Source organism: Capsicum annuum, chromosome 5, assembly GCF_002878395.1.
Source record: "Capsicum annuum cultivar UCD-10X-F1 chromosome 5, UCD10Xv1.1, whole genome shotgun sequence".
NCBI lineage: Eukaryota > Viridiplantae > Streptophyta > Magnoliopsida > Solanales > Solanaceae > Capsicum > Capsicum annuum.
In genome coordinates this window covers 200,052,493-200,064,543 of record NC_061115.1, presented here as the reverse complement: position 1 = coordinate 200,064,543, position 12,051 = coordinate 200,052,493, and the positions used below count along the sequence as shown (strand labels likewise).

The 12,051-nt window shown below is 33.8% G+C and overlaps 1 protein-coding gene across 2 annotated transcripts; it reads right to left on the bottom strand.

Moving 5' to 3' along the window:
- Window positions 1–4,914: 4,914 nt before the first annotated feature.
- On the bottom strand, window positions 4,915–11,311 carry LOC124898980 (glutamate dehydrogenase A). 2 transcript variants are annotated; one of them, XM_047413330.1, is made up of 9 exons: window positions 10,829–11,311; window positions 8,849–8,962; window positions 7,177–7,398; window positions 6,997–7,071; window positions 6,769–6,885; window positions 6,425–6,675; window positions 6,069–6,144; window positions 5,905–5,991; window positions 4,915–5,283 (listed from the first exon to the last, which is right to left on the bottom strand). In XM_047413330.1, exons 1-9 carry the CDS (start codon window positions 10,934–10,936, stop codon window positions 5,098–5,100), a joined length of 1,236 nt encoding a protein of 411 aa, XP_047269286.1. In that variant the 5' UTR covers window positions 10,937–11,311; the 3' UTR covers window positions 4,915–5,097. The 2 variants fall into 2 exon arrangements, with proteins under 2 accessions (XP_047269286.1, XP_047269287.1); XM_047413331.1 differs by lacking the exons at window positions 8,849–8,962; window positions 10,829–11,311 and adding an exon at window positions 7,687–7,934.
- Between the last annotated feature and the right edge of the window lie 740 nt (window positions 11,312–12,051).

Here is a 12,051-nt window from a genome sequence, read left to right as displayed (position 1 = left end):
AGGGCCTTACTCGACTCTCCAACTCGGTATAGTCCTTCTCCTTCCAACCCTCTGAGATATTTGTGACTTGATTCCCTCATAATTAGGGATGAGTGTGATGTTTAAAATCAAAACTTGGTTTCCTTCCTTCCTTCTGTTTCTTGCTTTGTGAATAATGATCGGCACAAAATTCTATCTCGTTGTCTACTTCTTTGTCTGAAAATACTTCGTGTTGACATTCAAAGGGGGCATGTTGTAGACACCTAATTTTGTCCCGCCCGAAGTCATTTTTTTTACTCATTTACCACTTTACCATACACCCCCTTTTAGTTGATAATTTTTCCACATAAGAACAAAAAATAATAACCAACCTTGAACAAATTCATAACAAAAAATAACAACCTCACCAACTAAAAGTGGACACCTCACCCCACCCCTATTACGTACACCCCCTCCCTCACCTTTTCTGTATTCTTTTTTGGACACACATATACACAGCTCATAAATTGACAAGGGATCACATTTTTTTCATCATCACAACACACATAGGATCAAGATTCCATGAACATATGTAGAGGTCAATAAATAGAAGAGGGGAGCTCCATTTTTCTGGGGAATAATACAACACATACATGGATAGAGAGAATGGAGGAGGGATAGGTTTTCCAAGGAAAATACACATAGAGAGACGAGATTTGGGCATTTTTGGGTTCCTTTTCTTACTCAAAACACTGGTACAGAAAGAGGGATCGGATTTCTTCTTCTTCATCATTGTTCAAACACACATACACATTAGGACGGGTATTTACCGAAAAAGGGGAGGAAGTTCACCGGAGAAGGAAATATACACAGAAAACTATCAAAAGAGAAGATCAAAAGTGAGATCGAGGGGAAATGAATGAGAATCAGCTATGAATTAGGTCGTTTCGATTTTTTCAGCAAACCCTTCACCAGCACGGTCATTTTTTATCATCTTCAGGCGACTCCGGCTAGAAAACATTCCAATCCGTCGGAATCCAACCCTTCTTCTGTCAATTTTTTCCCTTCACAGATCACTGAAGCTCCAATTCGTACTGTTTTATAGTTCTCTATTAAATTTCAGGGATTTCATTTTCATTTGTTCGTGATTCATCTCTGGTAGAGTTCTTTTGGGGGTTTTTGATACCGGATAGAGACATTCTTTTTGAGATTTTCATTGGTTCTCAAATCTGTTTGGGTTGGATTTCTCTATACTGATTTTGGTTTGTTGGTTGAGGTTCGATTCGAGATTTTGGGTGTGGATTCTACCGAATTTAATTGAATAATACATCGAGTTTAAAAGCGGCATTGAGGTCCAATTCTATCCTACCTCCCTTTACTTTTTACACGAATGTGAATGATTTGTTTGAGATGTTTGAATCTTTGTTGTATGTTGGTTTATGTTGGTTTCGGATTTTGAAATGTGATTAGATAATAGAAGCATGTGTTAATCATTGTTTGGGATAAATTAGGGCGAGAATTAAAACATTGATAAAAGTGAGTATTAGTTTTATGTTAATTCATTGATAGTCGCTTGATTCGGAATAAACATCGACTTTATTTAAATTTGATAGTCTGATGTTTTAAGTCGATAATTGTTAGGCAAACGATAGGGGTAGGCAAATTTAAGAACGTTAGATTGATGAATACTTGAAATGTGTGTTGAATCGTTCTGTTTCATCACTTTTGGATCAATTCTACTATTTGGCCGGGGAATGCCTCGAAATATCTGTGTATATTTATTCACCGGGGAATGCCCCGAGGTATCTTGTATACGGAGGATGTTCGTGATGAAGGTTTGAGGAATCGGGTAGAGCATTGGAGCATAGTTAGGATTAGTGTAGGTTAGCGTAGGTATATATTTTTACATTTTTATTTTGGACTGTATGATTGGACTAGGCACTAAATTTTGAATTTTTTTGTTTTGTTTTGCTTTATTGATTATTTTGCGTGCTTTGTGTGGTTTATACATTCGTAGTGTCAAATTGGACGATACGTTCCAGCAAGTGACCGTGGTCAAATCGCGGATCCGAGGGGTGTCTAACACCTTCCCCTCGGTCAACAGAACTTCTTAGTTGGAATCTTTGTTCGCGGATCAGTTATAGAGTCAAAACCGTTTTGAAAAGGATTTTCAAAGGTGATTTGGCACACCGAATTATGCCAAGTGGCGACTCTGAGTTTTGAATATAAAAAGTCTTTTTCGGAACAAATCTTCATTTTGTCACTTAATAATAGAAAACCCTTTCGAAGCATTTAAAATTAATCTTTTTTTTGGTCAAAAAGAGGTGTGACGGTCGTTCATGATAACTAATGTATAATGTATGAAATATTATAAATTATACGTTAAAATACAATCTTTCATAATGTATAATGGCACATCATACATATAAACTATTCACCTTATACATAAATTATCTACAATATTATCAGAATGTATAATGTAACCTTATACAGTATTCATACATTCACAAAGTATAATTCCACTTAGAACCAAATTGCCTCATATATGTAATACGATTTCTTAATGTATAATATAATAAAATATAAAGCAGAAGACTTATATTATACATTAATCTTATAAATAAAGTAATGTATAAGGTATGAACACTGTATAATACGGCAATATGATTATCAACTTATAATAAATCAATTACTGTATTAAATCAAATAATATAAAATCAATACCTTCGAAAGACGTGGTTGACCAGAATCATCAATCTTCTTATTACTTGTCGATTTTGACGCAGACTTCTTCGACCTAGAACTGGTCACTTCCTTCAATTTCTCCATGGCTACCAAATCGTTTCGGTTCTTGGAACGATCTCTGCGAAATTGGGTTCTTCGCAATCAAATGTATCAGTAACAAAACCAACAACAAAAATATTTTCTTCTTGAGCATCTAACTGACTAAGGCCTAAACTAAAGTTAGGACAAGAATCCATTACAAAATTTATACTATATTGAATAAGAACTAACAACTTTAAAATAAAAAATACAAAGATCTGACTTTTAATAAATGAAAAAAACGATATTATCGATCTATCAAACTAGAATGAATTTGCAAAAGCAATTAATTTCATAAAAAACAAACATGCAACCAAAAATCGAACCAGATTGTGATTTGGTAAAGTTTTAAAAAGAATCAAAAATCAGTGAAGAAAATCAATAAGTTCAATAAATATTTGATAACTTACAAATTGATAACCTCTAAGTACACGATTGCTTGAATTTGGGCATGAAAAAAGGGATTCAATAATGGAGGAACAATCGGTTGTTTAATGGGAGAAAAAAAGGGAACAAATATGAGAAAGAGAGAAAGTAAAGAAACGAAGCCTTTTTTTTTTTTTTTTATGTATAAGAGGAATGAGAGAAAATAAAAAAATAGAGAATTTTAATAATAACTTTGGAATTTATGTAATTACTTTGTCAATATGGGATTTATTGTAATAAGATAAAGTTACCTTGGGTATATATGTAAATTTTAGTTAAAAGATTACCTAACCCATATATTTAACCCCTGAAGACCTGATCCAATGAAAAAAACTCAATCCTTGTTTTACTTAAGCCTAAAATGTATTTGATCAGGTTTGAATAAAAGAGAGATCTTTTTCATTTTCTCAAGTAAGGGGTAAAAAAATGGGTAAAGTAATTTTTTTTGAAAACAAATTTTAGATTTCTTTTTTTGTTTTTGTTAAACTTAATTTGTTAACGAAAAGGGTAAATATACCCTATTTGTTAGACAACAAGGTATGTATACACCATCTATTTAATGACAAAAGTATATATGCATCACTTTTTTAACGAGGGGTATATCAACTATAATTTGCAAGTTCAGGACAGGAGTGGAAGATGAATTGGAAACCTAAGGTGCCTTGAGAAGTAAACTGTTTTCTATGGTTACTAACTAAAGAAGCAGTTTTGACTCACAAAAATCTTAAAAAAAAAAAAGAGGTTATCAATTGGCTTCCAGGCGTTCTCTATGTGGAGAGCAAGTTGAGACAATAAACCATCTCTTTTTGCATTACCCATGGACAGATCAGCTTTGGAGAATGTTCATTTGCCTGAAAGGGATCAGGTGGGTGAAACCGAGGGGCATTAAGGGAGTTCTAAGTAGTTGGAACCTGGACAGAAATGCTTCAAAGGACGAGGAGAGATGGAAGATTGTCCCAGCATATATATGGTGGACAATTTGGAGAGAAAGAAGCAACAAATGTTTTGAGAATGTGCAGAAGATCAAAATGAACTGTCTAGACGTTTTTTATTTTTCGAGTAAACTTGATGCATTAGCTCAGACAGGGGCGGAGCCAGTGTGCTTGATTGGGGTTCGGCCGAATCCCCTAACTTTTGCGTATACCCTATATTTACAATTAAAAAATTTGGAAAATGTGTATAATTATATATGTCCGACCCCCGTACAAACATGGCTGATAGTCCAGTGGTATGCGCGTCACCTCCGCGTCCCTGAGATGGGCGTTCGAACCCCCAAGCTTCAAATCCTGGCTCCGCCTCTGAGCTCAGACAAAAGTTATCTTTGATGTGCTAGATTATTTATAAACACCAGTTAGCTCGAAAATGATATAAGTTGTAACAGTTTTTGGAGGGAAACTACACTTTTGGTTGTAGTATGCCTGTGAAATCAGGCAGGGGATTAAGCATGTGTTGATCATGGCCAGATCTAGACTAAGCTTATGGGCTCAGCCGAACGTGTTAACTTTGATCCACATTTATTATAAGAAAACTTCATTCAATAAATTTAAAATCTTGCAACTTAAAAAACTAAAATCCTAGACTCATAAGCTTCAAATCTTGATTTAGCCTCTCGACTGCTAATTTGCTTGGGCTCATTAGATTGTCAACAATGCCAATTCACCAAGTTGGCAAAGGAGATGCAACAATTACAACTAACACCACCTGCAGTGTCAGTACAAATTCTGCTTCAAGTGCATTTGATAGCTTTCACTAATGTTTTCAACAAGCTTAAAAGTACAACATTCCTGTTTATAATATTAGACCATTTCTTACAAGAAAAGTAAGATCATGTAAACATTCAGCTGAGGATGGAAAAGATTATTTGGCATCAAACAATATAGGCGAATACAATTACGCCTCCCAACCTCTCAGTTGTGTAGCACGTGCAACGCGATTCACCCCCAATGTGAAGGCGCCCATTCGAAGATTGCAATTATGTGTTTGACACATGTTCTTCAGATTATGGAAGGCTTTTGTCATGTATTTCTTCAGCTCCTTGTTAACCTTCTCTTCATCCCACATAAAACCTTGAATGTTCTGCTCATGAAAAGGTTTTCCATATGCTTTTAGGGACAATTAAGAATTGTAAGAGGACATATCTAATAAAACATGGAAGAGATTCACTGACAACGTTAGAACATGGGCACCTAATTCTAATGCAACAAGGGTGTTATTAGTACATGGCAGTTGAACACCGTAATTGATGAGAGTGGCAATGAAGACTTGTCGTCAATTATGAAACGGATGATTGTTGTCTATTTAAGTTGCTGTAACTTGTAAGGCCACCTACTAAACTATACTCTTACACGCGGAAAGAACTGCTTGATCTATATTAGACAATTCCAACTAAATACAGTCAAATCTCTTCATAATAACATCTTCTTTTCTGGATGTTTTTTGACTGCTACAACGAGATGTTATATAGAATATTATAATATAACATAATATGCAAGTCGGTTCCAAAGAAAACTAGGTTGTTATAGTGAAATGTTGTTATAAAGTATGACTGTTATAGAGAGGTCTTACGGTATACTTCAATATCTTAGCGATATGTCAATTTGAGCTTTAAGTAATCGTCAAAATAACTCTACATGTGTTTTATGCGGTAATATAAAGCACAAAGAGTTAGGATGTCACGTATAGAAAGATTTTTTTTACCTGAACCCACTCAAAATAACTAACGGTTACACCTCCGGCGTTGGCATATATGTCGGGAACTATTAAAACACCTTTCTTAGAGAGAATCTGGAGAAGACAAGTAATGTGTTAGAAATTATTATCATGCTAGTCAAACGGATTTGAAAACCGGCAAACAGTGGTACCTCATCAGCTTCTGGATCAGTTGGATGATTTGCTGCTTCTACGATGAACTTGGCCTTCACGTAATCAGCATTTTCTCTGAATAGACAAGGACAAATTAAAAAACTTCCGTGGGTATAATAAGTCCATATATACATCTTAAAATGATACGGAATAAGGAAGAAATCTGAGCAGCAAAGAACTCCAGTTTCTATATCCACACAGATTTAAACACAGAAGAAGATACCTATTTTTTGCCAATACTGAAAACTAAATTTAAATAAAATAAGTGCATACAATCAATTTTTAGAATGTACTAAGAATTAAAAAAAGAAATATTACGCAGAAGCAATATTTCATAAGCATAATGGGTTTGTACTTGTTCAAAACTCCTCCCAGGGCGCAGGGTATAAGAACATCACATTCGTGCGTAAGCAGTTCATCTGAACTCATTACGTCAGCACCGCTGAAATCAATTAGCTTCCCTGTTGCTTCTTTGTGACTAAGCAAAGATGGTATATCAAGACCATTCTGATTCTTGACTGCTCCAGTTATATCACTAACTGCAACTACTTTGCCACCCATCTCGTGAATAAGCCTTGCTGCCCATGATCCTACGTTCCCGAACCCCTTAGGAATGGAAAAATACATTTAGAATCATTTCAACTGACTTGTTTTGTGCAATATCATGGCTACTAGAATTGAACTAATTAGAAACTCTACCTGAATTGCAAAAGTCAAATCCTTAATCTGCTTCCCCTGCTCAGCAAGAAAAGCTTCTGCAGCATAAACGACACCACGCCCAGTTGCAGCTTCCCTACCCAATGAACCGCCAAGATCCTAGGTAAATAGTGAAAAAGGGGTCGTCAAATGACTCGTTTAATTCCGATAGGATAAGTTTGAGTGCAATAGCACATTAGGAATTTAATAATTTACTGAACAAAAACTTACAACTGGTTTCCCGGTCACAACTGCAGGAGAGTGACCATGAAATTTTGAGTACTCATCCAAAATCCAAGCCATGGTCTGTCGTAGGAAACACCACATAAGCACATTTGTTTGCTTCATAATCTGAAGCTCCACAAAGAAGAATATGTTCACAAAGTTACATCAGAGAACTATATCAATAACCTGAGCGTTGGTGCCCATATCAGGCGCCGGGACATCAGTATTAATTCCGATAAGGTCATGAATTTTCTGCGTGAAAACACGCGTAAGGCGCTCCAGTTCGCTCACACTTAACTCCTTTGGTATGCAGCCAATCCCACCCTTTGCTCCCCCGTATGGAATATCTACTACAGCAGTCTTCCAAGTCATTAGTTGAGCAAGGGCGTTCACCTCATCAAGATCAACCTTGTAAAATAAATTTAAACCATTTCAGCGCAAATTCTATTTCCTAAAACAACAAAACATTGAAGTATACAGTACAGAGGTAACCAGCACAACCATGGACCGTGGCGTACATTGAACTATAAGAACTATAAAGTAACATGTTCATGGAGATAAAATCATGAAATGATGAAGACGTCAATCAACGTTAAGCAATCGCTTTGAGGAAAACATTTTTCAAACACAGACTTACCAATAAATAAAAGCTAAACATTTTTTATGTAAAGACCTACTAGTATTTAATTTAATTACCCTGCAAGCACAGATAGCCAAGGTAATCTTCCCATTGAAGTTGGTGAATAAAGGTTCACACCTAGTGCTGCAGCTCAGACTCGAACCTACTAGTATTTGGACCATTAACTATGCCAACTGTTAACTAAATTTTTAATGATTAAACAAGATCATCCTGTTTTCTTAGAATGCAATGAAGTTACTGAATTTTAGCATTTTACAAGTTCTCATACTTTATTTCTCTCTTAGACATAGTAGAGGAAACATTTAGGTTATACAACAACAAACCCAATGTAGTCCCATAAGAGGGGTCAGGGAGAGTAGAGTGTGCACAGACCTTACCGCTACCTCATGGAGGTAGAGAGGCTGTTTAGAAAGACCCTCGGCTCCAGTAACACACATCAGAGCAGTTAAAAGAAAAATACAAAAATTAATAGGACATCGAAAATAATAGGGGAAACATAAAATAGCATTCAAAAATAGGAGCAATAACAATAATCAACTAGTGTAATAACTGAAGCACAGTAAATAACGAGTAAAAAAAATTGTAAGACAACAAAAGTCGTAAGACACAACTACGATAAAAATGCTACTTTTACTGGTTATACCTAAACCAATATTGATACAACACTGACTTTGAATCAAATACAAATGGATAGGTAGCTTGAGAGAATAAAAATTTGAAAGACCAAAAAAAGCTGTCAAATGTGGAGTGTCAGTTTTTTACCAGTTTCACAGACCTAACTGTATGTTTTATAGGACTCCTATACTGTAATTTGGTGAAGGACTACAGCTCTTGAAGTCTTGTGCAAAATGTGTATCTATTACTCTACCTTTCTAGTCAATGATTATCTAGAATCAGTAGCAGAGCCACAGGAAATGAAGAGGATTCAGCTGCATGGACTCTTCACTTTTGATGCCGCACACGTGTCGGATTCTTCAAAAATACATCATTGTTGGAGAATCCGACAAGCACCCGTTAACATTTTTGAAGAGTCCGAGCAGCATAGGGATTCATCATTGAATGTTATACTATGTCAATAGAGAACAAATTCGCATCACATGTGGCATCAAAATGAAAGATTCTTATTGCTAGAAAAACTCAATCAACCAGAAGAGAAGCAATAAGTTAAGACATTGAAGTAAAAGGACAAAATGAAGAAGGAACATGGGAAAAGATAACCTCAGGATGGTATCTGATTCCTCCTTTCATGGGTCCGCGAGCATTATCATGTTGGACTCTAAATCCAACATAGGAAACCAACGTCCCGTCATCCTTGGGAATTGTGCATTCTACCTGATCAAATACAAAATTCATCAACCAATCTGCTCCATAACAAAATAATAAACAGATATTTTCACCTACTTATAAGTTTAAACTTTGAGCAAAACAATTATACATTTCAACATGATCCTGTATCTCAACAAATAAATAAAACTGTCCACTCTTTGATGATTTTTTCAGACTTTAACACATTTCAGTAGTTTTAGAAATCTTGTTCTGAAAAAAAAGTTTTCCTAGAGTCGAGGATCTATCGCAAATAATTTTTCTACCCCACAAAGGTAGGAGTAAGAACTGCGTACACCCCACCCTCCCCAGACCCCACTTGTGGGGCTACAATGAGTATGTTGTTGTAGTTGTAGTAGTTTCTTCAAAATTTTGAGAAGAAAATAAATAGGAAAATTGAGTTCTTTGAGAACAAGATCACCCTTCTCCACCTTAGTTTCAATCAGAACAAAAAATTCTTCAAAAAAGATTGAAACTTTACACTAATATACATCACACTATTCATTCTATATACCTGTTCTTCAAAAAAAGATTGAAACTTTACACTTTTATACATCTCGTAATTCATTCTATATACCTGTTCTTCAATAAAGATTGAAACTTTACTCTAATATACATCACAATATTCATTCTATGTACCTGTTCAGACTCAATTTATGTGGCACCGCTTCAATTTCAAGAGTCAAGCAGTTTAATTTTGCTCGTGAAGTTGATCATGGAATTTTTAAATTTTTGAAATAAAATTCATATTTGAAAACTACATAAACGTCCTGTAAGTTACAATAATTAAAAAAAGTGCAGCCAGGTGCACTAAAACTCTCATTATGTGTCTAGAAAAAAGCCAAACCACAAGAGTTTATTATATGTAGCCTTATCCTATATTTCTTTCAAAGATTGCTTCACAATAATTGACAATTAAAAATATTTAAATGATATGTGAAAAATTACATCAATGAAAGACTCATTTGAATTACGAAATTGCAAAGGTGTCATGTAAATTGAGACAAACGAGCAATTTACATATTTAGGAACTACATGAAATAGTTCAAGTCACAAACAAAAACAACAACACATCAAGTGTATTCCCACAAACTGGGATACGGAGAGGGTGGAGTGTAGCAAGTCAATCAGTCACAATAATTAACAATTCAAAATATTTTAAAAAAATAAATTAAAAAATTATGATCAAATAAAGATTCTTTTAATCTTGAAATTACAAAAGTGTCACGTAAATTGGGATATAGGAGTAATTTATGTTAGAATTTTTCCTGAATTTGATCTTACCTTACTTGGATTCTACCATAATTGTGTTTCACTTTGGAAAGGACTTCTTAGTAGAAATCTCTTATTTCTACTAGGTTTATTCTTTCTTTTAACAACTATTTTCTCAAGTCATAACACAATAGCAAAAGTATAGGAAGATTTTATCTCTCATTAGTTTTATTTATTTTTTTTTAATTTAGGTTTTTAATATGTAAGCCAATTGGCCGAATCATATCAACAATTTTATGTTTTAGTATGTTTTTCTTGTCATCTTATTTATCGTCTCAAATAGTTTGCAAGCTACAAGCTTCCGCATAACGTCCTCTCAATTTTGAACCTTCGAACCTAACTATTTAGATATCTAGGAACTACATGAAATAGTTTAAATCACAAACAACAACAACTTATAAGTGTAGTCCCACAAACTAGACTGCGGAGAGGCTAGAGTGTAGCAAGCACTATCCATTACAATAATTAACGGTTCAAAATATTTAAGAAAAATATATTAAAAATTTACGATCAAATAAAGACTTGTTTAATCTTGAAATCACAAAAGTGTCACATAAATTGAGACAGATGAGTAATATGCATAACTTAATTCGTACTATGTACCTTAATTTCTCTGAAAGGGATCAAAAGACTCCTTTCAAGTTTGGAGTCCAAACCAAGAATTCTAGCAGCTTGACGAAAGTTCCTGTTTGTAGCTACAAGTGCATTCATAGCTGCCTTATATATTACTGGAAAAAATAAACAAGATCACCAAAATGTCTAGTAGGATCAAGATTATGAAAAAAATAAATAAATGGAATTTTCGTGATCTTGATTTCTTGAAACAATACTTATATAGTTATTAAGGATGATGACGACGATATTAGATGGGTAAGGAGGCAATGCTAATTACGATAAGATTTAATTAAGATGATGATGATATTAATGGGTAAGGAGGCAACGTTAATTAAGATGAGATTTAAGTGTAATGAATATGGGTTTAGGTTAATCACAAAAGAAGTGGTGATTATCGTCGAAGTAAATTTGAGTTTTTTCTTTTTTGTGAAAAAAAAAAGTTATAAATATAAAAATGGTAATTTTCTTAATCTTAAATTCTTGAAATAAACTACTTTTATATAATAGTAAGGACTCGTTTGATGTGATGAATAAGAGAAAATTAATTTTGAATGAGTTTATCTCATATTCATATTTGATAGAGATAAAATTAATAAAATACTTTATCACATGATTAATTATCACAGGTAGAATTAATTATCAAATTATTGAAATAAATTCGATTTTTTTTCCTGATAATTACAAATGGGATCACGAGCTCCTTGGGATACTGTACAGCCATATACCCCTCCTCTTTTTTCTCTCTTTTTTATTACCAAATACATGTGCCATTTTTGGCCTAAATCAATTTTTATTTTTATTTTAAAATATGCCATTTTTGGCCTAAATCAATTTTTATGGAAAATATAATCTATAAGAATTAGAGTTAATACCTAAAAAAAAATTATTCATATTTTATTGGTTTAATATTATTGAACTTTAATATTTCTGCGTAAAATTCTCTAAATTGTCAAGTGGCCTTGAGAGTGATCTCACTCTCCTTCATGTGTGAGAACTTAAAAAAATTGGGTATCTTTCAGAAATAGCACAATTTGTTATAAAATTCTCCTTTTATAGTCATACTTTACGTAATTATTATTTATAGTCATATTTGATTTTCAGTCGTTGTATTCACTTTTATTCAGTGGTCTATCTTCAAAAAAAACACATTATATATTTAGTCTGGCCAAAAACAATACCATTATTTTTTTATACTTTTTTCTTTTTCGTGT